This window comes from Coturnix japonica, chromosome 11 (genome assembly GCF_054131305.1).
Source record: "Coturnix japonica strain WE chromosome 11, WE-NBRP24, whole genome shotgun sequence".
Classification (NCBI taxonomy): domain Eukaryota; kingdom Metazoa; phylum Chordata; class Aves; order Galliformes; family Phasianidae; genus Coturnix; species Coturnix japonica.
The window spans coordinates 15,148,143-15,175,872 of NC_140673.1; the positions used below are offsets into that span (position 1 = coordinate 15,148,143).

At 39.9% G+C, this 27,730-nt stretch overlaps 1 protein-coding gene across 6 annotated transcripts; it reads right to left on the minus strand.

Annotated features, from left to right (window-relative positions):
• Positions 1-594: 594 nt before the first annotated feature.
• On the minus strand, positions 595-27,708 carry LRRC8B (leucine rich repeat containing 8 VRAC subunit B). 6 transcript variants are annotated; one of them, XM_085511411.1, is made up of 6 exons: positions 27,351-27,708; positions 24,350-24,478; positions 8,307-8,361; positions 7,526-7,621; positions 4,675-6,831; positions 595-3,610 (listed from the first exon to the last, which is right to left on the minus strand). In XM_085511411.1, the coding sequence occupies exons 5-6, from the start codon at positions 6,805-6,807 to the stop codon at positions 3,338-3,340; spliced, it is 2,406 nt and encodes an 801-aa protein (XP_085367537.1). In that variant the 5' UTR covers positions 6,808-6,831; positions 7,526-7,621; positions 8,307-8,361; positions 24,350-24,478; positions 27,351-27,708; the 3' UTR covers positions 595-3,337. The 6 variants fall into 6 exon arrangements, with proteins under 6 accessions (XP_085367537.1, XP_085367539.1, XP_015725554.2 ...); XM_085511413.1 differs by having other exon boundaries at positions 27,432-27,645; XM_015870068.3 differs by having other exon boundaries at positions 27,394-27,645.
• Positions 27,709-27,730: the final 22 nt, after the last annotated feature.

Sequence of the window (27,730 nt, forward strand, 5' to 3'; positions counted from 1 at the left end):
CCCAATCAGATCCCAATAACTTTGCTGGGCACCAAATAATGTTTTCAAAGATCTAAAACCAGCATTAAACATGTAATATTTGCACTTCAGTTTTTTTTCCCTTCTCTTAATAAAAGGGAAACAGTTTCCCACAAAGAAAACTATTAGGCAAGAGAAGTGAAATTCTCAGACTCACTGCATAAGCAGTACTTGAAACACATGCATGACTTAATACAAACAACATTATTTTTTAGCAGTTTAGCTGTGTGATAACCATAAAGGACAAGCTGGGAAGAGAATCATTGCCTTCCCCACTTCTCCTAGTACAATTCCAGGCTGCATTCCATATTTACTCAGCTCCTAAGAACTGAAGCGGAAAACCTGTAATTTGCAGAACAACTACTAAGATGCAAACTTGTCTATTGGAGCTTCTCCTCCAAGCCCAGAACATAAGAACTTCCTTGAAGTGGCATAGTGTTTATTTTCCACTGCTGTTTTTCTTCTTTATGCTCTCCTGAAGACACACCTGCTAGCATATAGATAGCTGGAAGCAGATTTCTGAGCTTTATATTCAATACCACATCTCATACGAGAAATAAAAAACAGCTCATAGAATTGTAATGCAAAAAAAATTTATTTATAAAAGCATTCAAGATATGGAAGATCACAATACAAGGGTCAACACAACACTGAAACATCTTGAGATATTTCTTATTGAAAGCAGTTATTAAATACAAAGGCTAAATGCCAACACTGCTTAATGTACAAAGCTTATGAGAGTGTATTTATACCTCTTTCCTGACAACCTCCTCAGTTTGAAGAAATATTGAATATTAAGGTCATGAATGAAATAAATGTATGAAATTTAGAGTTTTTTTCTCCATTTCTAAGCACTAGAATTGCATTTAATGGTACAAAATAGGTAACAAAGGCACACTGTGGATTGAAAGCAAGGCTGCAGATTCTAGCCATTAAGCTCTCTGGCCTTTCACTGGGTGTCTTGTAAACACTTGGGCATACAGTAAAAAAAAATAAAAAAAATCCAATCCTCTTCAAGTAGTGCAGATTGAAAAAAATATAAGCCTGAACAAAAAAATGTAACTTAAAACTGTAAAACACATGCACACTCATTCATTTCTTAGTGGTTCATCAAAAGACTGGGGGTTGCATGGTTTAGAAATGAAGCATCTTCCAAAGCTTATGCTAGTTCTGCCATAGTGAAATAGAAATGCACATTGATATTGTTCACCTGTTTGTGGTGTTGATAAAGGGGGCAGCTCCACTACTAAAAAGTTGAAGGTATTGGACAAAGCTATTATACACAACTATTTAACTTTCAACACAGCTTTCTCATGTCAAAAAAGCTTTAAATACTTGATTATCAATTTTTATTTTTTAAATTACTAGACTGAAAGCCTTGTGTGTCAAATTCTGCCAAGAAGCAGTGTTAAGTTACAAAGTCCTGACAGGGATCCATTGCAATTATTAACAAAACTCCAGCCACAGGGCTGCATAACAGTGTACTCCATTTTAATCATATTTACCATGACTGGCACAACTGGCTCTGTTTGCAAACTGCATCAATACCTATGAATGATCATGCAACTCAAAATGAGATGTAAGTAGAGTTTGAGAAAGCTGCATATGGATTCTATGAAAGGTTACTCCAGCTGTAGTGATCTGCACATGAATACAACTAATCAGCTTACACTAAATGTTTCCAGAATTACATAAAACATAAGTTACAATGCATTGGCTCCCTGAGATGAAAAGCAATCCAACTACAGAATTCTTTGGAACACCATCAGTACAGTGAATAAAGACATACCTCTTGCACTGCTACTGTAGAGATATCATCTACTTTCACACTGATCAGATTTGCTTATGATATTTTCAAAATAGACCTTACTTTCCATGAAAGTGACACTGAAGTGGGAAGAAGAGACGACTAGAAACACTAGTACGAAAACTGGCTTATTTGTGACTACTTGTAGATACAAGCTAGAATGCATAGTTAACACACTCTATGAAAATGAAGTTATTAAGAGCACACATTACCTTATCCATTTTATCATAACTGAGATTATGTTTCCAAGAACTTCAAGATACTACAAGTAGTTTTCAAATCCAAGGGTTTTGGAAAGCATACTCCTTCCCTGCCCCCCCACCCCAAACTCCCCCACAAGAGGGGAAACTTTTTAAGTGAACATGATAAATGTCTGCAGAGTTAATTCTCCATACACAATAAAACAGTGCACAGCAAAAGAATGAATAAAGTCAGGAGCCATTTTATTTCCATCCAGTGTTGCAAATATTAAGGATGGCATATGAACTCATTTCACCACTGTAATTTATGAAATTATTCCATTCCTAGGAGAGACAAAGCTTATAACTCTTATATTTCCTTCTCGAGTACTTATTAAGTATGTGATTATTTGGTTTGTTCTAACTGTGTCTTTCAGCCCTAAACCTCTTTCATTCTCTTCCCAGTCATCAAAATATCATAACTGGGCATGGAGAAGAAGCATTGAGGCAGTCAGTAAATGAGAGGCTATTGAAAAATATTAAATAGCAATATACATTACACTTAATACTTGGGTTGCTCACAACATATAGAAAACAACTTTATAATTTTGTGCTGTTTGCCAACTTTATGATCAGTACTGTAAAATCTGACTAGCAGACATGCACACCACTTACTCTAGATTGTGCTGATTCATCCAAATTTCTAGGCAATGTTTTATTTTGTACTAACTACCTTTGAGACAAAATACTGAAACTGTTTTCAGGTGTTATTGTCCAACTGGCTTTAATAGCAAGATTTAAAAGGCATCTTCCACAGTCTTGGAATTAACACTCAGTACTTGTCAAAAACCTTCCAAAATTAAGGTACCGTGAAAAAGATTTTCAGTACAGCCCATGCGATTGAACTGCTCAAAAAGTTTGTATTTTTTACTTAACATTCTAAGTTAGTGAAGAGTTCACATATAGAAACTAATTCCAGACAGTTCTTAGGCCTCATATGGCAGGAGATTAAACTGTTTAAGATTTCTTATCAAAGAAAGTATATACAAACTCCCGATAGCCAGGCAATCAACTCTTCCAACACATAAGCATTTAGCCAAATCATTTCAACCAGAAGAATCCAACCAGCAAGTCATATTTCAGATTTTCTAAACATATGATTACCTGTCAAAGGCTGTATTTTTTGTTTGTTTTTCTTTCCCAATACAATCAACTCCAATCAATGCATTTAAGACTAATCTGTAAACTGCTATTCTGTCTATCTATACAGATCTTTAGAGAGTATTAAGCAAGAAGGCTTACAGGATGCACTGGTGCAGAGTTTAGTTCAAGCTTAGCACTTATCTGAGCTGGTCTGCAAGCGATCTCTTACACGAGGTGGAAGTGTTTTTAACAACCTCTCTTCTACAATTAGACTATTCCGTTTTAGGAACTGACATTCTTCCAGTTCAGCAGGAAGAGATTCAAGATAGTTTCCAATGAGCTCTAAGTGAACAAGATTCAGTAGCTGGCCCACAAGAGGGGACAAATTCATCAGACTGTTATTTCCCAGAAGAAGAAATTGCAGCTTCTTGCACTGAAACAATCTATCAGGCAACATTTCAATCTAGAAAGAGGAAAGAAAAGAACAAAAATAAATTACATTAAAATCTGTTAACACACACTGCTGCATATTCTCACATTTCCCAGTTTTATTTTAGGGTAAGAAAGCTCTTTGCTTATGGAAGGATTCAGAAAGGGATAACCAGTGTTTTATCATTAGGTGAGAAAGCGACCAAGAACACTTCAGTGTTTTCATATACCTGCTTTGTTATGAAGATGCTTAGCCACTGACAGAAGTCAAAGCAGAAGCACAGCAGGGGAGAGCATATACATGCATGCACACTCACGAGTGTGTACAAATGCATGCAGGTAGCAGGGGAGAATAAGCAGACCACTATCTCTTTATCATTTAATGAAGATGAAGCAGATTCTGTGGAGAGACATTAGCAGCTCCAGTGTCATGATGCTTGTAGAAGCAGTTAACCACACAGCACAGTGGCAATTAGTCCCAATCCATGTTATTGACATTAACATCTAAAACCAATCTCACCAGTGAAAACAGTTCTAAACTTGAAGAGAAGTCTTAAGTCAAACCTGGGCCCTACAATAATGAGCCAGTCAGCTTAGCACTGCTGATGAGATTACCAGGCATAGTTATTTTTCCCCCTCCCAGCCAGGCAGCTGTGTGCTGCTCATAAACCAGTTGCTGATTTGCCAAGCTTTCATGTTGACAAAACAATGTAAAAATGTAACAATGCCAATCTCCATTAAAATGCTACATAGGATAGATAACTGTAAGGAACAGCAGGCACATTTTAGCATCTACCTGGCATGTACCATTCTGGATTATGGATCAGAGCCCTTAAGCCACTACAAAACCAGAGTGGTACTTATTCAGTATTAAACAAGCTTTGATGACACCACAATGTTCTAATGAATGGACAAGTATCACCTACTTTTGTCTTTACTCAACTTATTTTATCCATTTACACACACACACACACAAAACAAAACAAAACCAAAAACCAAAACACTTCCAAGCAGAAACTGCCACAAAAGGAATGCGAAGTCAATATATAAATAACTAATAAAATACTTTTTAAAGTAGCAATTCAAAATTCTACTTACATGGTTTTTAGTCAAAGCCAAGTACTGCAGATTGGTCAGATAACCGATTTCTTCAGGGATGGAGGTTAGCTTATTATAGCTAAGATCCAAATATTGCAACTTTTTGCAAAGAAACAGCTGCAAGGGAACATCTTTAATGTTATTGTAATTTAGATACAATTGTTCCAGGTTTGATAATGCACCAATTTGCAATGGGACATATGAAATGCTGTTGTGCCACAACTTTAAGCAAGACAAGTTCTTAAGATGTTGAAAACTGATGATTTCTTCCACTGTTCTGAGATTATTTTCTCTTAAGTCAATTTCATGCAAGTTGTTTAGGGTAAAAATGGAATGGGGAATGCGCTCTAGATCACAGCAGATTAATTCCAAGGTTCTCAAGTTCACAAGCTTCTTCAAGTTATTTAACACTATGAGTTTATTTCCCTCGTTGTTGATAGATAAGTGTTGCAAAGAAGGCAGCAGATCTGTAATCACCTGAGGTATCCGAGAAAGGTTGTTTTTTAAGTGAATTGATCTCAGATTTTTTAGCCCCTGAAAGCTTTCATTGTAAATGGAGTTGTGATGATCTAGCATGAAATATCCTGTTAAGCACAATTCTTTGAGGTTTTTCAGATGAAATACCCAAAATGGAATTCTTCCCATCTCACTAGATTTCAGACGCAATGTTTTCAGATTTTCTTCTAAAAAGCTCACTGCTGGGTAATCCATAGTTATTGATGAATGATAAACGTTGAGATCTTTGAGATTGACTAGCTGGCTGACAGCAGAAGAAAGTTTCGCTTCAGGAATAAGTTCCAAGGTTAGGACTTCTATTTCTGTCAATTCAAAGACACTGTCTGGAAGACCACTTAACATGAAAAGGTGAAGTTCAACCTTGTCCTGGGAATTTCTTACTAGCTTGTTTTTCAGTTTTTCCACTGACCATTCATTGTTCAGATTTATCTGCTTCAGTTTGTTTTCACTCAAATCAGACAAGAATATTGAGAATCGCTGGGAATAAAGAGGATCATACTGATCTGCCAAGTGGAGAATAAATGCAAAGTCATTCTTTACATCAGGTATATCACTGTAGTTACTTTTCTCTCTCAACTTCTCAAAAGAATATTGCTTAAGTGAGCTTCTTAACATCCACCACAAACTATACGTACAAGTTAAGCCATAGAAGATCACTAAAACAACATAAAATGAAGCCAAAACTTTAAAAATCTCCGCTAATGAATAAACACACTGGTACCTTTTGTAGCCTGTAAAGGCTTGTACATTAACTATGCAATCAATTTCAAGTTTAATAAAGGATAAATAATAGGGAACATAAATTATTATTATTACAAACACAATGACTTTGACTATGATCTGTTTCATATACACTCTATATATGACATCCTTCTCTTCAACGTGCACTCTGAATTTCTTCACTTTTTCAAATATAGCTTTAGCTTGTTCTCCTTCTTTTTTGTCAAGAACACTCGAATTTTCTCTTCCAGTTGTTTCCAAGCCAGGCTGTGTATATGGCAGGGACTGTCTGCTGGCACCTACATCTACTGAACTCCCAGGTGATGAAATCACTGCTTTTGATTTGGCGATTGGCGACTTTCTCACAGACTGCTCAGCAACTGTTTCTGAGAGGGCACGTGTTGTCCATGGAGAGTCAAAACACTTCTGAAGAATTGCTACGAAGTGCTCAAGCCTGGAACTTGTACTAGGATAGTAAAGCCAGAAATTACTGCAAGCTGCAAAAATAAAGGTATGCAGAAGCACTAGGTATGGAAAAAATTTGGCAAACCAATGAAGCTGTCTCTCATAACATACTGCATCAATATAGGAATACTGCTGCCGATGGAGATCATTCTGGATTTTAAGTGGGATGATTATTTGTGCAGTAGAGCTAGCAGACATGTTAAGATTGGTTTTAATTAAATCCCAAGGCACGGCACAATGATTGTCAAATTCTAGCTTGCAAGGAAGACAACACAACACTCTGGTTTGAGTAAGCTGGAGAGCCCCAGCAAGCACAGCAACTAGCAGCATTATCATGGTGAGATAATACCAGAAGACGTCCCACCATGGTTTTAGTATGTGGTAGGATGACTGGGCATCTGCTAAGAATTTGAGTTCTGTTAGCGTGATCATGACTTTCACCTGTGAGAACAGCAGCTGGTAGAGGGGAAAAAAAAAAAAAAGATATCCTTAGAAAATTGTTAAAAAAAACATTCATCTGTATTAAATGCTTGAAGCTTATGACTGTTTTCATGATTTCTGCATGTAACACATAACACTGGTTTAGCACCCACAGTATAGCAAAAGCATCTAAGAACTGCTGGCACTTAACTTTAGACATGATCTCATTTTATTCTCTAGCAAGTTACTGAAAATGCAAAAACCTTAAAGAAACTACCAAAAGAAATCACCAAAAGAAATCAGGGTGTTTTGATTAAACATTTGGGTACTGGTCAAGTAAAAGAAATAAGCAGATGGGAGTTAAAGTAGTACCTGAGATATTATACTAGCAATCCTTCTGTTTAAGTTATTTCTCTTAAGAGAAATAAACACAAAGCAATATGGTAAAATAACTATTCTTGTAATTTAGAATTTTATATTGGATTAAGTAATTTCACCCTGTCATTCCTTTACTAAAAGAAACCCACCTCAAAATAGCAGTTTTCCAATTCACATCTTAAATATAACTCCCAGATTTATTCCACCAAGACAGTTACATATACTAACAAAGTATAACTTTCTAACCCAAATTGTCCATTACTGTCTTATATCCATTTATAAGCATGTGCATGCTATACACATAAAACAGGCACATTTAACCCCTAGCAGAGTAGCCTTGATTCATACTTACTTTATTAAAAAGAATAAAATACACAGCACCTCTCAGTCAGGAGGTCTACACCTTTTAAAATTCCTTGGACATGCCATCTTTACATTTGTCTTCATTCTGAATGGAAAAACATTGAATACATTTTATTTGGGTGAAGCCATTAAAACACAGGGCAAACATTTCAGCTTTCATCACGACTTCTGCCTTACTGCATGCATCAGGATCTGTTAAGCTCTGCATTGCTACAGCTGTGTTAAATGGAACAGAGCATGCTCAGACAAGATAATCTAGAAATGTAAAGTCAAAGTCTCGCACAATCACACCAAGAATGAGGAAATCCTACCAATATCCACTATTTCATTAGAAAATAATTTTTGACCAAATAAATACAAGAAGATTTTAAAAAGCCATACAAGATTTCAAGAAATAAAGTTCAGTCATATTTTACTGTATTATTTTATTATTATTCTCAGAAACAGAGGCCTTTACTTACTGAAACCAAACAATCAAATATACAGTGCCAATCACAATACCACAGACAGTATCAGTTTCTTACTATAAGATTGTTAGGCAGTACAGATAACAAGGAATGGTGACGTACTTTATTTTTCTTAATATATTCTATAGGCAATTTTCAATTCCAATAAACAGAGCTGACTAGTGGCTATAATAATGCGAACAGCAGGTCTAAGGCTAAACCACATTCTTATCCTACATTCACATTGGAAGGGAGAAGAATAGCCAAAACCAAATTAACCCTGCTTGTTTTGACAAAACTACTTAAGAAAATGCAGGCACTTACCAGCCCCGCTCAAGGGAAAGCAGCTGAAGGAGGACAGGATGGTAATAATATGCCCCTGGAAAGAAATAAGGTATCATTAGATTATGAAATATCTGGATCCCAGCAACTGAGTATTACAACAACAGTTCAGAACTTTCTACAGCTTTTTTAAAGAGCTAACATTAATAAGCAAAAGCTCTAGTTATAACAGTTTAAGATACCATCTCTTTAAAATATTCAGTCACCATCTGAGAGCTACTTCTCCTGAAGCAGAGATGAAGTAACACTCCTTTGTCATTGCTAAGTGTTAAAGGCCATTTCAGCTAAAATTTTCTTGTATTTTCTTGTATTCACACAGCTACAAATCCTAATGCTGAGATACATTTTAACCACAGCTGAAAACATTAATTTCTTCATTCACTCCAGCTCAACTTCTGAGTATGATAAAACAGTTAAGTCACACTACTGTCATTAGCACTGGTTAATGTTTTTGGTTTGTTATTTTTTTGGAGTTACTTTTTAAAAAAATAGACCATTGAACTTATTAAAAATGCACTTGAGTGTAAGGATAAATCCAAACATCATCTTCAATAAATGCCATAATGTTCTAAAGTAGGTCAGTAAGACCACGAACTCAGTTTGAGGCTGACTACTTTTTGAAACTTCCTGATGAAGCACCTGCACAATTACAGGTACACAAAAGCTTTCCTATTGGAGAAATACAGAGTACACACAAGCGTAATACAAATGTGAATTATAAATGATAATTTTGCTCAAGACAGTTTTCTTTCAGATCTCATTTGTAGACCGGGAGGGACTAAACAAATGGAATAAAGTTGGAGTGTAATGGGTTTGATGATTCTCATCTCCAGCAGCTTTCAACCCATATCAAAGCCATAAAAGCTTTTCAAAGTAGCCAAATTCAATTGGCACTATTTCTCAGAAGATGAGACATAGAAAAATAGCCCCGGGCAAAGCGATGACTTCAGGAGTTACCCCAGACTAGAACCGTGCCTCAGGCCATAAAGACAAAGCAATCACATTCACTAATATCTAAGCAATTTTTAATTACTTCATACTTAGAAATTCAATAAAGAGAAACAAATCTAGAACAGGATTATGAAGCTATCATTTTGAAAAAAATGTCTATTACTATCAGAAATGTCTCCTTCCAAAAAGGTTTCTATATGTTGTATTACCCTGTCACTGGATTACTGCTTACATGATTTTAGACACAATCAGTTAGGGACAACTTTTCTCCTCCCCCAAACAAACAAAAAGGGCTACAAAAGCTAAAAATAAAACTTCCTGTCAGATATTAAACTATTTACAAAGCCAGTGTAGCCTTAAGTATTTGATTGTTGTTTCTGACACTGAGTTAATAAAACCAGATTTATAAAACTAAAGCAAACTTCAAGAAGTACCCGTTACCCTAGAATAGAAAAATCCTCATGAATATTCTCAAAGGAAAACCAGAACAATCCATACTCATCCATACCCACCACCTAAAACATTATTTGGTTAAAACTTCCCCTTCTATTGGCTTGCCACCAGCTCCTCCTTCACGTGACTGTAATCAGCAAGAAGCCCAGGTACTGGGAGAATCCTGGGGCAGCTCTGACATCATGAAGAATGAAATGACTACAGAGATTTTAGAGACACTTTAAGGATTCAGACACCTGCAGCTTCTTTGAGTTTCTTCTGGTGACAAGGAATCTCAATTACAGTGCTGCATTTGATATGTGGCCTTCTAGAACGTGTACTTTGACCACTCTGTGTGCACATGAAAACTTAGTTTCAGAATCTGTTAGATGGGGATTGTAGTTTTGCAAGTGTATTCCAATGAACACAAACAACATGCAAACAAGATTAGAGAAAGCCTCTTTCCAATTCCTTCTGAAGAGGTCACGAGTGATGATTAAACTTGTACAAGTGATTATCCTTTTGTATTCAAAATAAACCTGAAGACATTCCTGGACTCCTCAAAAACCATTCCAGAAGCACAAGATGTTGAAGTCTACCACAACAACCTTTCAAACCATTAAATACTTAAGGATCTTTCAGTCAAAGAACTTAACCACAACCATAGACAATCTCAACCATTCACGTATGGATTAACTAGTTCCTCAACACTCCTGTAAACAGGGCAGTACTGCTGAACATAACATGTGCAACAACAGTCTTAGGATTGTTTCTCAAGCAGCATTTCTCTTTAGAAAAGGTAGCTTACATAAGGCTATTAGGTCCATTTGTTTCTGGAAGAAAATGCGATCATGTTTTCAGTATAAAATTTACTAAATCAGGCTATGCTTCCAATTGTACATCATATGAGTTACTCTCCTCCTCTGCTACTGCTTCAGATAACTGCACAGCACGTGAGCTGATATAAAAGCTTTGCAGAATTCAGCAACTACTATCCAGCACTACCACTACCATTTTTATAGCAAGCAGGGAAACTAGATTAACATACAACAGGGCAACAATACTGTGAATAGTTCTCCCAACTATCCAGAAGACTGAACTTTCTTCGGTTCAACATTTGTGTCCTTTGAACAGCTAGAAAAAAAATTATCCTTCACCTCAACTCAGAAGCAGTCTTGATTTTTACTACTTCCTTCCCCTGGTACATTTAATACAAGCAAGATACTTTATCTTGCAGTCTAATCAAAATTAGGAGTAAGCTTTACTCTAATTTGATTTGCTTTTCAAACAAAATACTCATTACTGAAATCTAAGTAGGACTAGGTAGATCATACTACATTTTCATTTCCAAGCCATACTGCAGCACTACAGAAAAGACCATTACTTCCTCAAGCCATATGTTGTTAACTTCTCCTTAAATGCCAGCAATAAGCAAAGATTAAATCAGTTCTCCTTAAACAAGGCCAGTAAAGGATTAGTCTGTAGTAGTAAAATATGTTGCTGGACAAACACTTGCCAGGAGGCTGGTTCATCCTCAAGCATTCTGGTTGCAGAGGTAGTTCAAGTTATAGACCTGTAGGACACACAACAATGAGCCAGGTCTCTGAGTTCTGCCTAAGTGCTTCAAATTACTTGAGCTTAATCCTCAAGGACGGATGGTAGGAAGAAACCAAGTTAACATATTTTGAGAGTTAAACTTGATAATGAAACTGTAGCAAAGCTACAGGATATTTAGAAAAACAAACAAATAAACAAAAAAAAAAACACAGTACTTTTTATTTCACAGTAGTCTTAGCTGGAGAGCAATTTTATATACAAACTCACATGCATGTTTCAGCTTTAATAGTAACACTTTCCCAGCCATCAAGACAAGTTCAAGATGTCATCTCAGCATCTGGAAGGCAGACTTCCCACTAGCTAGAACAGGTCACAACCTATGCTCCTGGGAAGGCCTGAATTAGTGAGAACCATCTAGGCATACAAGCTAAGAATAGAAATGCAACTCCCAGCTTCAGCCCAAGCTCAAGACCAATTGTAGATGAGAGATATACAAAAATGACTGCAAAACAAAACTAAGAAAAAACAGCAAGTAAAGGGCTCCATTTCTGGATAGTACGTTAAAGCTGAATGGGCAAGCCACCTGACAGTATGAAAATTAAAGTAAAATGAGAAAGAAGTACACCAGCTTTGTCTGTTATACAAGTCACTGCATCAGTGAAACCAATCTTTTTGAAAGCACGCTTTCTGCATTCTGGACAGGTATTAATTCACAGTGATGTTTTACCACCAGTCACGGTGCTTTCCAAGGACCCTACCAAACCAAGCAGAATCCAGACTGAATCAGTTCTGATGTACTTTTCTAGTAGTGAACAACAGTTTGTACAGCTTTAGTGGACCAGCGCTATTTGGAAACTCGTACGTGTACTTTAAAAATAGATATTAATTCTATACCAGGCAGGGATACAACTATGACAGAGGAAGGATTTCCACTATACAGATAAGTATTACAGCATTGATGCTTCCTTTTTCCTTAAGGACACATTAATGTAAATTTTCAGCCCAATTGTATGCAGTCACTTTGCTGAACTATGGATTTATTTTCTGCTTGCATTCACAGCCTTTTAATTCTTCTAAACTACAAAGATATAAATTTGCATCTTTTATTAAGCTTACTAACATCTAAAATATTAATTGCCATAAATATGAAAGAAGCAGAGCTTTAGAGCTTTGTTGTGTTGGTTGTACAAAGAACCCAAAAGGTAAATTCACATTTTGTTTCTCCCTAACATTTAAGAAACAATTAGACCAACTTATTTAATATGTATTTCACAGGGAAAACTCCAGCACTTTTCTCCAGTAAGTGTTCTTTTTTTAAATAAAATTCCATTAATTTCCATTTCTCCTAACACTTCTACACCCCATGTGCTCTCCGTTAAAAGGGAATTTTAAATAGTGTGCCAAAGCTTCACATAGATATTACAATCTTAAAACAATCAGGCACTTAGAGCTCTACCATCAATAGTCTGCTTGGCAATTCCTCAACACAGCAAAACCCATTCAAGCATGAAAAATAACTAGAAAGATTTCCGTAAGGCCATTTTTTTTTATTTTTATTTTTTAATGGGAGTATAACAAGCTGTAGCTCTGCAGACTGCCAGACCACTGAACACTAAGGAGCTCTGCATCCAGTCAGGCTCATTAGCAGGCCCAGACCTGCTATGCTGAACATTGAAGGTGCCCTTCAGCCTGCACCATGCTAATCTCTTGGCCACAGGCTAAGCTTAGCCAGCTCATGGTAACAGAGTCCACAGGCAGCTCCCACTTGGTACGGGCAATTACACCACCTGCACATCCTTGTCTCTATCAAGAGCTGCAGCAAGTTCTCCTGCAAACATCCATCCTGTTCAACCATGGAAATTCTACATAGCTGGTTTCTTGTAAGAAAAGCCTGTAACAACTGGAATGACCTAGGTGAGGTAACATCATTTGATGCTACATTTTTCAGCTTCCAGTGCGATGCACAATTATTTATGCTGTTCTCTTTTGAGCGCTAGCTGTGATAAAAAGCATTTTAAGTGATACTTCACAGAATCTAAGCAAGTGAGCTAAAGGAACCTGGCTTTCTAGTGTAGGAAAAAGACAAGTGAGAATACCAGGAGGGGAGAGAACAGAACAGCATGGAAATACATCTGCCTCCTCAGGACAGACATAGTTCACCTGTGCTCAGCTAATGCTTACCTAAACCAGTGCAGGAGGAGAAAACTCCCCAGAGATGACTGCAAGAGTGTCATGCTGCCAAACATATCTGCCTATACATGCTATGGAAGAGGTAAGGCAAGTAGTGCAGACCACACTCAAGTTATGCTTAAAAAGATGTAAGAACAGGCCTCTTTGCTGATCCTCGAGTCCCACTTAAATTTTGAAATCAGTACAGCAATGTTGAAAACAGAAATTGTGTCAAAACTACAAACAGTCCTTAATTCCAGGTTCCAAAGAAACCTTCAGGCAAGTTTGAAGCAGCAAGTATGAAAAGTCTCCTTGACTCATCATCCTAAGCAAGATCATACTAAAAGCAATACCAACATGTCTAGGCCAAGACTGATATCTGTGGCATGCTGTACATTTTATAACTTTCACAGTGTGCTGTTGAGTAAGGTGCTTTCTAAGCCTTTCATCCCAGTACCAACATGACTAGTACCAAGTCAGACATCTTCCAGCCACATAAAATTAGATTTCCAAGCTCACTTTTAGTGCCTTTTTATTCTCATAACCACATTCTTGGGCCTCCTTCATGCTGAGAAATATGAATACATAACCATAAAACAATGGTATCAGCACTATCCCTCCAGCATTCTAAAGGAAGTCTCAAGAGTATCTACTTCATTCTGCATACCAAGATAAGCACTACAATAGAAAATTAATTTTTATCCTCTTCGTTTCCAGAAGTCAGACAGATTCTCATGATGTCCATTCATCATGCTGCTACGCTCAGGATAACAGAAAGCAAAGCATGCTAAGAAAACACTAGAGAATATTCATTACTTAAATGCTACAAAGAGATTTTTATTGTAGAGGTTAGCATCTTCAGTCTTTGTGAGCAGTAGAGAAGCCAGCTGCACAAAACAGTTGCGACCATTTACCTGAAGACCATCTTAGTTCCTGGAAAAGGCAGGGAATAGAGCACACAGATGCTCTTCCATTTTCAGTATACTTTCCAATAAGCTGATTCTCAGTAAAATCATAAACGGCCAGAAATCCTAGACATATCTAAGATGATTCCTGTAACCCCACTGGAAACAGTCTGGAATAATGAAATATCATCACAGAATCATTTGTTGGAAGGGACCTTTAAAGACCTACAGTCCAACCTCCTTGCAGTGAAGAGGGACACCTACAGTTCCAACAGGTTGCACTGAAACCAGCCCACAGTCCAGCCCACCCATGAATGTCTCTGAAGACAACTGCCTGGGCAACTAGTGTTCCACTGGTTCCAGAAGGTGGAACCTTGGAGTATGTGTACACACACAAACCATCTCCAAACTAGTTGTCCATTTAGCATGAGCAGCACTGCTGTTCCAGCAGAACAAAATGCACTACAAAGTCTACTCAAGAAGTCAGGTAAGCACAGGGTAAGTTTTGCAGTCCTCAAGGAAATCACATTGCTATAACAAGGCAGTAATGTAATTTAACACCACAGGTACTGACGCATTAATTAGAGCAGTTTCATATTCTGATTTGGGCCTATAAGGACTTCAGCAGCACAGAGCTGACATCAAGATGGAGGTGGACAACATCCTGCATATGGTAGGCAATCTTGCCAGCTTTGCTAAAAGCAGAATACTAAAATCCAATGTATTTAGATATTCAGAATCTCCATTCTACATTATTTTCCTAGATCACAAGCTGATTTCTCATACAGTAACCAAACAGAGCCCTTTTAACAGGGATGTTTACCTCTGACTTGACTTGCATAGAGTTACTCAGCATTTCATTTCTGTCTCAAGTTTTTCAACTGTAAAACCATAATGCAATTTCTCACATTCTTTATGAAATATTTAAATGTGCCATACTACTAGATAATCTGGGGATTCTGGACAGTACAGTAGGTTCTGTTCGGTTCTGACAGAGCTGGAAGCACACATGCTATTACTACTCCCAGCTGGGTCAAATATATCTTTGTTATCCTCTTTGCTTGATCTCAGAAATCATTTTGCATTGATTCTAGTTCTAGCATAATTTTGATTCCCCGAAATGGAAGTGAAATAAGTTTTATTATAACACTCCAGCAGGAAGCATGCTGTGCACAGTCATCCCTACCTCCTATCATCTGTTTCTATTGCTTTGTGTTACGTACTTATAAACTGGACAAAGCACCCAACTACATTTTCTTCTTCTAATAAAATTATAGGATTGAAGGACTCACTTCCACATTGCACGTACTATGCAATATTACATTTTCTGAAAACACACATCCACATGCAAGCATGACAGTTAAAAGCAACACTAACCTTATCTACCAGAAGCATCTTTTAGAACAATGCTGTTTCAGAACAAAGTACAAGTGATTAGGATTGAATACTCCAGTAAGCCAGCAGTAATCCTGCTTTGATAACTGAACAAAGTTAGCTTACAGCTTAAATTTACTTTTTATACTTCCCATCAAACCCAACCATGCTGTGCAGTCCTTCATGCTCAAAGCCTCTTTATGAGCAGATTGCCTGAAAAGACCTAGAATGCAGCAAGTTCTTTTCCTTCTAGATAGCTTTATTACAAGAATAAAAACCACTCTTTGGTATGAAGCAAAACACAATAACTTCAACTCAATGTTTTTACCATCTTGAGTCATGAAGAGCCCTGAAGTAAATAAAAAACCTCTAGCCCCCTATCTGTAAGGAACCGAATAACAGCTCCCAGCAAAGCAGGCAGGATATGCCAAATAAGCAAAACTTCGGTGCCTTCCTGACCGAGTCAGTGTCATTGCAAAGTTACTATTTAACAATGTTAATGTTTAATAAAAAAACATTTACTCAAAAAACAGTTTTTCTGCATTGCAAAGGCACTGACAAAGTAATAATCATTTCCACACTTCCATTTGTCATGAGTTAAAAGCGATAGATCATCACCCTTGTTAATAATTTAAATATGGTGTGAAAACAGACAGTTTCAGTTAAAGTTTTCAAGTGCCCCTTCTTTAAATATGTCAGATTGCACTACAGCATGTATAGGAAACAAGAAAAAATACGCTAGCATTACAGCCCAAATTTGTACTTCTCAAATTCCAGCTCAGTAGATGTATATATTTGCATGAAAAACTTCATCTACCATAGCACATCTGGATAAGTATCTGAAAACCAGAACTGCTCAGAGAATAACAATATTTTCCCCAGAAAATTCAGGCAGTGAGGTCTGGGACATCAAGGGTTACATTTCCTGGGTTTCTGAAAATCGATGTCACTCATTAAGCCTGAATGAACTACAGGGCCATAGCTTTGCGGCTGTTATGCCACAGAACCAAAGCTTAGCTTCCATATGAAACTAAAACCACAATTCAGACAAGTATCTCCCAAACAAGTAAATAGCATTTGTAGCACGACAATCCAAAACAATGTCCTAACAGAAGCAACAAAACCAAATTGCTTTATTACCATATTCTTTATTAGTACCACGAGATTCCTTACCAGCATTTTCAGTCTCTTCTGCTTCTAACAATGAGCTAAACCCTCAACTTGCTTATGGAAAAAACACATTCCAGTTTACAGTAGTGGAACATACAGAGCAGAAAACTATTGATATGTATTCTGAAACTTCAGTATTGAATTACAATTTGATTGCAGCTCATTAGAATCTGAACCCAGCTTACAGCATACTAACAACTTTTGGGGAAAAGAATAAAAAAGCCCAAGCATAACCATAATAAAACTAAGTTTGCATACCAAGACTGCTACTGGAACACATACACAATAGAGTGCATACAAGCATGCCATTTAGTTATCAGTAACTTCAGATCACGTGCCTCATGACAAGCTTTCTGACATTAATGAGACTAACTGCCCACATATGGCAGGGAGAACAAAATGAAGGCCACAGCTCCTCAGCTACTGTTATCAGGTACCACAGAGCACAGCTACAAGCCTCTGCTGTGCGGCTCTGCACTCACCCCACGCATAACACAAGCCTTTATTAGACAGGGGATACCATAACTCGTCACCAGTTAAGAAGAATCAAGCAAATCATTTGTTTAGATAGCAAATTAAGAAAAAATGCATCTGTTCCTAAACATATAATCTATCCCACTTAAGCATTAACATTACAGCAATTTTAAACACTCAAATATTAATGCTACTTCACACTCTGCCCTTCTACATTGCATTGTTATACAGACAAATTAACTTCTTAATAAAGAACAGTAAGAACAACTGGCAGAGTAACACTATTTGCAAGACAACAGCTGAACAGCTGCTACAAAGATGCCTACAGGAAGGACAAACAGAGCCCAACAGGTTAGTACAGAAGATACAGATAGCAGCGTGAAACAACAGAGACCAGTATAAAGCATGCTCTATCTCTTTATGCACATTTCTAATCCTAGCTGAGTAAAGCTTTATAGCTTTAGCAGTAGGTATTGTACGCTGTAGTAGTATTACTACCTCTAAGGGAACACAAGGCTTCCTTCCTCCCTCCCCTTCATTCATGAAATCCACTTAAAAATACTTCTTTGGCAGTGATATACTGCTCAGTGAGGCTCATTTCATAATGCTGAATTACTGACGGATGCCTCTTCAGCACTACCACTCCCTGCCTAAAATCTACTCAACATGTTTTCACCAACTTCAGAGAGCAGTTGTAGCAGTAACTGAAGAGAAACAACAGATAATTTTCCTTTTCTCCCTGATCAGAATCCCATCTTCCTAAGAAAGTAATGGCAAAAATCAGACAAGAAATTTGTTTCTCAGGAGTGCAAAGGACCATGCATGCAAATCTCCACGAATGACACAAATCCTACTGAAACTGAAAGCAGGTTACTGTGTAAAATACTTCATTACAGTGTTAAAAAATATGCTAAAACTCAGCACTTGTTCAGTAGTTGCAGCAAAGCATTTTAGTACACAAGGGAAAACACTTCAGAGAAGCAGCACCCAGTCCTGGCTGCTGGCTCTGTGGTTCAGCCCCTTCCTGCCACATCCCTTGTGCTGGTTAGTATTGCACCTACAGAGGGAAAGCACTGTGTCGGGGAACTCCACCATCCCCCTGTCAGCTCGGTGACAGAGGGCAAAAGAAGCACATAGCACACATATAAACAACACAGCAAATTTTATGAGCAATAACCTATAGAACTGTAACCCTTAAGCCTTTATAGCACCTCCTTAAATGTTCAAGGACTCACACCAATAACCCTGGGATCAAACACCCTCACTGCTGAGAAGGTACAGAAGGGAGATCTCAGACACTGGGAAGCAGCCGGTGCCTCGCCTTATCACTCCAGTAAATTGATGAGGAAAGCTGAGAGCCAACAGAACTTGAAGTATCAATGCTTGAAATCACAAACGATCATACAGCTCTCACCTTGTTCTAGCATTACCTCAAAAGTATTTTAAATGCCCACATTAGGCATTAGTTCAAACACAGTTACCTGACCAGCATCATTAATGACAACCTCTGCATAAAGTCAAGCTTCATGGAAAGCAGCTTCAATGCTTTTCCTTGCTCCTATGAAAACGGCTGACTGCAGGGCTCACCACTAAATCCTAACTGGAGTCAGAGAGATGCCTCGGTTCCATCACAGAGCAGACCAGCACGAAGTCAGCCTCGCACCGCCAAACCCACGGTGCAAGAACAAGACATGAGCGCGCTGCCGGGGACAGAGAATGGAAGCGCCGGGTGGGCAATAAGAGACCGGGCAGCTCAGGGTAGGGCGCGGGCGGCCCCGCACGGCCAGGCCTCAGCTCCGAGCTGCCCGAGGGCAGGCGGCCACCCCGCGGGTGCAGGTGATACCGCACCGGGGCGAAAAAGGGGAAGGAAGCAGCGGGCGACCTGCGCCGGGCGGTCACACGAGGACACGTGCAGCCGCCGTTACGCAAAGCGGAGCAGCGCTCTCCTCCCGGCCCCACCCGCGGCGGGGCGGCCCCCGGGCCCTGCGGCAGGAACGGGCGAGAGACCCGAGCCGAGCCGACCCGACCCTGGGTGCCGGCCCACACCCAGCCCAGCGGGGCGGGCAGGTGAGCGCCCCTGCAGCGCGAGGCCGAGAAAAGGCGGCAGCCCCGAGGGCGGGCGGCGCCGGGCACCTCGCGGGCCCCATCCCCGCGGTCGGGCGGTAGGCGAGCCGCGCTCTCCCGCGGGGCTGCTCGACGCCCTCGGCGGCTCAGCTCCGTGCCGCTCTCCCCGCCCGGTGAGGACGCAGCGCTGCCGGATGCGGCCGCCCCCGCTTACCTGCCCGCGGCGCCTCGCCCGCCCCTCTCCTGCCTCTCTGCCGCCTCCCTCCCGGCGCGGTCCGCACGGCAGCGCGCCCCGTCCCCGCAGCAGCCCGCAGCGCGGCGCGAGGCACCGGCTCCAACCGGCACTTCTCGGCTCCGACCCCGCCCCGCCGTCACGTTACCGCCCGAGCCGGCCAATGGGGCGCGTGCGGCGGAACCGCTGACGGGCCGCGGGGCGGGGAGGCGGCTCCGGAGGACAAAAGCGCCGCCGCGCCCGGCCCGCCCCTCACCGCGCACCTGCGGCCCGCCCGGTAACGAGGCGGAGGCGACGCGAGGCCCCGCCCGGGTCCCATCGCAGCGCCGCGCGACGTGCGGGAGGGTCGGGATGGACGCGGGGGGCGGAGGGGCGGTGAGAGGCCCGTTCCGAGGCCCGGCTGGAGCCCGGCTGGAGGTGGCGCGGAGGCTGCCGCCCACCCCGCGTTCAGACCGACGGAGGAGGTGAAAGCGGCGAGAAAACAACCATCGCCGGCCGCGATAATGAATACAAAATGAATAGTGTGCACAAAGCGAGCTTAGGATTTCCCACCGCCGCACGCGTTGCAGAGCACCAGCCTCGCTGTTGTGGTCAGACACACCCAGTGAGCATCCTCCTTTATGAAAGGGACGGCTGACAGCCACCGCACTGCATGGCAAGACCCTAGTTCGGCTATTCAACTCCAGTGAAAAACATAACAAGAAGCCACGAATACACACAATGCCTTAAGAACCACCAGAAGTTCATTTGATTTTCCTGCTTCCTCTTTCTCCAGCTGTCTGTCAGGTGATTCCCTCCCTCAAGCATGTCTGCAAAGGCTGCTTCTCCTGGGCTAAATGCACACAACCCAGGAGGAAAACTGGAGTTCTACCTCGGTTTCTACAAACAGCTGGGACAGACGGGTTGTGTCTGCCTCCTCTTAGTCATGCACACAAACAGCTCAATGTACTCAAGCAATTTTCCTTCAGTGTTTTTATTCTTACCAACACCACTGCAAATATCTACTCAAAGTTCGAGTTACGATGTAATTATGTTCCTTACATTCTGCTATTAAATGTTTGCCATTTAGCTTTTCACATCAAAAGATCTATTTTCAAAACAATCCCTTTCCTCACTACTGCACAAAACTCCCCTCATTGAAACAGCATGGGCACAAATCCTAGTGAAAACAATAATGTCTAAATCTCCTTGAGTACACGTGTAGGTATTACTATTAGTTCCAGCTTTTAAGAGGTATTAAAACACAACATTTTTTGTGCAAAAACAGTTTGGAACTCAAACATTGCCATTGAGCCCAAAGTGAAACTAGTTACAAAGAAGCTGAAGCTTGCACTTTAATCCAAACTTACACTAATGCAAACAGATACGTCATAAAAAACTGCGTGCTCATTTCCCTGGTTTGCAGCCATATCGTTAGTGAGGTGCAGGAAGTGTTTGCTTTGTATTTGCTGATGGCTTTTACAGTGGTAGACATCAATTAACGCCATTTTAACCTCAGAGAAGATGCTGTTGCCATCACAATGATGGGAACATGAGGCGTCTTCTGCAGTTTCTTCTTCAAAATTCATTCTTGACCTTTGGTAAGCATTAGCTAGGCCAGCAGTCCTATTTGTCTCCTGATTTGCATCTTCCTTAGCTAACTGCATCATCATTAGGAATCAACTACTCTACTCACATATCCCTAATTAATGATTTAATCTGTTTTATCATATCAGAACTATTTATCCTTTCTGTGAGCAAAATAAATATATTGTATTCTTACTCCATAACCTGATTCTCTAATCTACATTTCTACTTACTAAGAAGCCTGTTTCTAAGACCTGCCACACTCTTTTTTTTTGGTCAGTAATAAGCCAGGAAGACAAATCAATATTTCATTACATTACAAAAGCAGGGACACTCTGTTGTGCTAAAAATAACAGGGAAAATATTAAGTTGGAATACTTCACCTAATGGTGATGAGGTTCTAATGGCTTGAGTAATACACTACAACCTAACTTTCCACTTCTGGTACTATTTATTCTGCTGCTGAGTGGCTCCCAAGGATCCATAGAGGGAGTGCTCAACCCATCCATCGCACCCACAGATCTCTGAACAATGATACCCAAGTAATGGGTATTGCTCTTACCTGCCCACCAATGCTGCTTTTCACTGTGTAGCTCCTAACTAAGCCCAGTAGGTTAAGTTCATCTTCATGGTTACCCATGCAATATCTAATTGAACATTCTTTCACAAAGGTGACATTATACTTGACTTTTAGCCCTCCAGTGCTGCTTGGAGTTGTGGGAGCAACAGCATCATGAATGACAATTGCTCTGGAAGCAGTTATCTGAAATGAAGCCAGACCTTTTGAATAAAGCTTTCTATTATAACTTGCCTTATGATCAGCAAGTGTATTTCTGACCGTCTCTTTTTCAAGATCCCATCTTTTGATATGAAAGGCTACAGCTTCACAGACAGCTGAAGCACAGACCATCAGATCATGACCCTTTAATCTCTAAAATGCCACACAAACGTTTGTTCTCCAAAAGAGAATAAAAACATCTAAGCTCCAAAGATCTATAGATAATTTCATTTCAGTCCCTGGCAAATCTTGATTACTATCTTGCTTGATCTTTTTAGAATTTGCTGAAGCTTCTTTGTCTTCTTCTGAGAATTTACAGATCACATATTTCATAGGCTCCAGATCACTCCTCTCCTGGTGCAGAACTGTGACTTGCAGTTTACAAGTCATACCCACAAGTAGCGGAGGTGGATATTTTAGAACAACACTTCCCTCTGCTGGATCTGTGGATAGTGACAGCTGTACTTGCACTGGAGAGACCTGCCCAGGGCCTGTGCCACTAGGCTAGGGACCCGGGTAGTAAGAGACTAGCAACGGCCTTCTTCACTTATCAAATTAATATGATAATCATAAAAATTTGATTCAGCATCAGCTGACCAGGGTTATGTGCCACACCTTAAAAGACTCTAATAGAAACTAAGAGAAGTGGTAGAGAATTTTAATTGACTGCTATGTTCCTTATCTGGCCGCCTGTTCCAAACTACTAGTAATAACCAGCGTATCATTTTTCAGAGCAGTTTCTGATGGAAACTTCCATTTTCAAATATAGCTGTTTTGAGTTCAAATCTATTGGAATAGTGTCCCCAGTTGAGGGAAGAAGAAGAGCTAGAGGGGGAGGAGAGAGAACTGCGGAGACAAATGAGAATGGCTGTGCTTCATTTGTCATCTCCAGGAACTGGTTCCAGTGCAGGAGTACATGTGCTCTTAACTCAGTCGTACAAACAAAACATAAAGTCATAACTAAGCATTTTGCTGAACCAAGATTCTGTTTGCACACTCTGCTGAATTAAGGCTTTTGATGGACTTCAAAACACAGGATGATGACAAATAGGTGAAAGATAGTGGCAGGGGAGCAGATAATAAAGATATAATCATAAAACAATATTCCCAGTCAGAGAAATGTGCTTTGAAAAAGGAGGGAGAGAAGTCTCACAGAAAAAAAGAAACTGTCAGAAGTTTGGATCAAAGTGGTATGCAGGGTTAAAAGGTAGAACAGGTTACAATGCTAAAGGCTGTACTGAGGTGATATGGAACAAACAGTCATTCAAAAACAGCAAACAAGTAATTACATAATAAGTAATTCCTATGTTCAGAACAAAGCCTGTACTAAGCAGAGAGAACATCTAGTTAAAAAATACTGTACAAGAAGTATTTCTAATGAAATAATGTTTTCAAAGAGTTTGGGGAGGAAACTGAAGGCTTGAATAAAGAAGAAACTGGCATGTAGGGACCAAGGAGACAGCCTGCATAACAGTAAGAGGGAAAGAAAATTAAAAGCTATGCGGCATAACATAGGATAAACAATGGTTTTCTAAGCAGGATGTTTTCCTGTCATCATCTGTGTTTTAAATGCCCAAGAATAAGGCTTAATAAAGATACCAGAGAAAAAAGGCTGCTTCTTTTAGATGGTGTAAGGTGGAATGATAGAATTTCTGGTAGAAAGCGGAAGATTTCAAGATTTCTTGAAAAGTTTCAGACAAGCAGAAATTTGACATTTTTTCCCCCGAGAGAGTATTGGAAAGATAAGGTCTGTTATATTGAATCATCTCTTCCCAAATTTATAATCAGAAAAGGCACCTATAGAATCCATCAGTATGAAATCAGCTTTAATAGTGTGAACAGCATCTAAATAAATGAGCATTAATCTCTTTATGGATAACAAGAAATGCCAGAGTTATCCACCAACTTATTTACTCTGCTGTTGCAGTCAGTTTTCTCTTAGATATACACAGTATATGAGGTCACTTAAAACTGGAGTATTCTCATTACCTGCCAAGATTAGATCTTTAGAGGCAATAAAGCCAGTAAATCTGAACTCAGGTCAAAGTAATTGGCTATGATGCCTTTTTTAAAACAGTGCTAAGTGGTAAGTAAACTATTACATGTAGCCTACTAGGAAAAACAAAGGAATAAATCTTCAAAAGCCAAACCCAAACATCTAGTTTGAATGGGAATCAAAATAAATAATAAATGCCTATAGCATGGTGTCATATGACATGTTCCTTGGCACATATTTGGGACATTTAATCATAAAAATATCTAGACACAAGTTGAACAGCTCACTCCAAATGACTGAAAATTCTTATGCATTTGTTTAATGCTGCAGACTATGAGTAATATAGGAAATACTCACTGAAATGTTTCCAGCTTAGTGGACTCCCATGATACAATCCAGCGTTAGTCACAAAGTATGGAAGCAATCGGGTATCCACAACCTCCCCAGTCTGGATGTTGGCTGTGTTCGGTGGGAATAAAACTGGGCCTGCAAGATATTTGATCAGTATTCCTCAGCCTGCAGTACTGCACATTTTGCTCACCACCATATACTAGTTTCCCAGAACATCACTTTAGTAAACATTTCCTAAAGAAGAGATTCACACTGTTTCTCTTGAAAAGGGCTTACACAAACAACAAGGCAGACTGTGATGTGTTAGATTGGCAATGGGCTGAGAATAAGGTAGATGCCACCCAGCTGAGAGACTCCAGGGTACCTAAGGTCTAGGGATGAGTAGGTGTCCTGCCTAACCTACTGCAGAAGCATGGATGTAGGACTGGCATTAAAATGCTGCAGACATCAGCATGTCTGTCTGCACTTTTGACTGAAGAAGAGGACTGTTAGCACAAGACAGCTGTGTCTTCCTGAGGAAGAAAAAAAAATGACAGTAAGTAAAGGAATCGTGAATAAAGAAATTCTCTCATGTTGTCTAGTTGCTTTCCTGATCAGAAAAACAGGATTTCATCAATTTCTTGCTAGCAGCCAAGACCTGTATGTACCATCAGTAACTGAGCACTTTTTTCTCTTCACAAAAAAGTTGGTGCCCTAAGTTTATATATAAAGGAAATTATATGCCTTTTTGTTCTATCATGTATAAAGTTGTTTTAATGACTTGCATAACACCACACTGGCTATATCCCAAGAGAAGCTTGACCTAAATTTTGTTTTTCATCTCCACCTGATTTCACCAATATCCAGTTTAATTAGTCTTACATGCTGTAACTAGGCTAGAAAAATCCAACAAACAAAAATTAGCTGAAGTCAGCTGATTTTCTATGGCCTGTTAATAGCATCCACAGATGCCAAGTAATTTGGCATCTACCAAAGTAATTTTCTCCTCTTCAAATGAACTGCCTCCCACTGGCCTATTTGGAAGCATAGAGATTCCTGGCTCCTGTTTCTTCTTTACAAATAAGATGTAGCAGGATGATTATATTAAAATAAATTAATTTTAAAAAGCATGAAATCTCACTTCCAGTGGACGAGGATGTGTTATGTAGTTAGGACACCCATGTATGAGTTTTTATAAAAAAGAAAAAAAAAATAAAAAAATCAGTAGGCCTTACACTGCAGTCACAAAATGAATGAAATGCTTCTAAACTGAATGCCCATATGAGTTACTTGGGATGTCTTTAAAAAAAACCAAAAGGACAGCAATTTAATGTGTCAGCAAAAGTAGTTTGAGAGGAGTGTAAGCACCAAATAAGATTTTCATAGTAGTCTATTGTTACAATGGACTTTGACACATAAGTCAGACCTAGAGAATATACCATTGTATGGATTTCCCAGCTATGTCTGCCTTGTACAAGAGATTGTGAAAAATCCCGGCACTGATGTTGTGAACAGCCAACAGAAGGCTGAACTTTTTTCTTTGACCGTGCTACACGACAAAGATTGTAATCTGCTGCCCTCCGATGGATACTTACAGAGACTACGTCTAAAAGTGTGGGACTGCAGGCAGTAGGAGCACAATAAAATGACAAGGAAGGGACAAGATCATCTAGTCCAACCATCCTCCCTTTATACCATACCATGCTTGAGACTGTTAAACTTCTAAAAAAGCACTAAAGAGAATAAAATAATGAAGTGTTAAGTTCTTTGAGTACTGTGTTTAGTATCAAAATCACGGCTACGTCTCCTTTCTTAATATTACTTTTTTTTTTTCCCCAGGTTATTTTCACATCCAAGTAGATGTGTTCTAGTTCAACTTATGACAGATTAATTTTCTTCAATCTGCTCTTGCTATTCTATGATATATGAATACCTATAATGATTGCATATGTAATGTAACACATACAGTAATGATATCAAAGTAATAAGTATTCCTGCTATCTGATTTAAAAGATACCTGCTAACATTCTGTCTGCTAACCCATCTTCTCATGATTGTTACTGATACACTAAGAACTCTTCTAGTATTAATGTTTAAATATAAAGCAAGTAAGACTCGCTATGAAAAGTATCTTATTATGCACGGTTCTTTAAAAGAGATATTTCTATTTTTGGAGATCTTAGAGCAAGGAGTGAATTTGACATGTAATGCCCTGTTGCTTCTACAGGCTCCTGTAAAAATCTGGTATGTGAGGTTTTTCAGCTCTGCAGCAGCCTGATAGTCTGAGATACTAGATGATAAGATCACAATGCTACAAAATATGCTCATCCCCTCTGTATGGTGATGTTGATAGAAGGGAAACCGTTTTTGTAAAGAACTGTAAAAACAGAACAAGGTTGGGAAGGAGACATTTTAAGTTTATGTTTCCCTGAATAATCAAGTTTAGTGATAAAGGAAACTTTCTGTGGCCTGATACACCTAATGGCAGCAAGACTCAAAGTCAGGGTGCACCCAAACAATAGTACCCACAGCTGTTTGAAGTTTCACTTTCCAGTGACCTCAGCTCTCATTTAGAAGTCGGGTAGTACACAAACATGGAAGCTTAGCAAAAATCCTGTTAATTCATGAGATACTTTGAGACATCATTCTTCAAAGAGGTGAACTTACAAACAGTGTCTGTGTTAACAATCTGGACATTTCATTCCCTCCTCAAATTAAGTCCAAAAGGGTAATTAGCACACTTTGTGCTGGCCTAGTGCTAATTCTTGTTTTTCTTTTGTATGTGGTTTCTTAGCAAGAGAAGTAGTTGAGTATGTGTTATCAGGACAATCATACATCAAACTGGCAAAAATCTACCACAACTTGGAAAGCAGCAACTTTCTTAAAATGTTCATCCATGTTCCTGTGCCTTAAACTGTAAGCATCAGCCTTTCCGCTGTATTTCACCACACAGCAGTAGCACCCGTGCCCAGTTCCACCTCAGCCGCCCCACTCGGCATAAGGCTTCATACGGTGCTCCGGTGCCCACCTTCCCTTCGGGGCAGACGCCAAGGCCGCAGGCTCGGCACTACCTCAGGTCTCGCCCCGCTCCCCGGGGGCCGTGGGGCACCTGATGGAGGCGCTGCCGCCGTCCTCCCGCTCTCTGGTGACGCTGGGCCGCACGTAGCTCGGCCCGCACGGATCTGCGCTTCCTTCGGCCGCTCCCCGCACCGCGCTGCCGCCATTTGCCTCTACAGCGTCCGCGGGGCCACACGGGGCAGCGGGTCACCTCTCTTCCCTTCATGCTGCTGGGCTGCACCCTGGCGGCTCCTCCCGGTGGGCGGGAGCGCGGCCGCTGGCTGCCCCTCAGCGGAGGAGGGGTCCCGGGCCGTCGGAGGTGCGGCAGGCCTGAGAGTGCCTGGAGGATCC

Bases quoted from the DNA above. Each gene is read 5' to 3' on its own strand.
- LRRC8B (XM_085511411.1), bottom strand. From the start codon at position 6,807: ATGATCACGCTAACAGAACTCAAATTCTTAGCAGATGCCCAGTCATCC. The intron at 3,611-4,674 runs GTAAGTAGAATT...TCCTCTTTCTAG, and splicing joins TGGCTTTGACTAAAAACCAT to ATTGAAATGTTGCCTGATAG.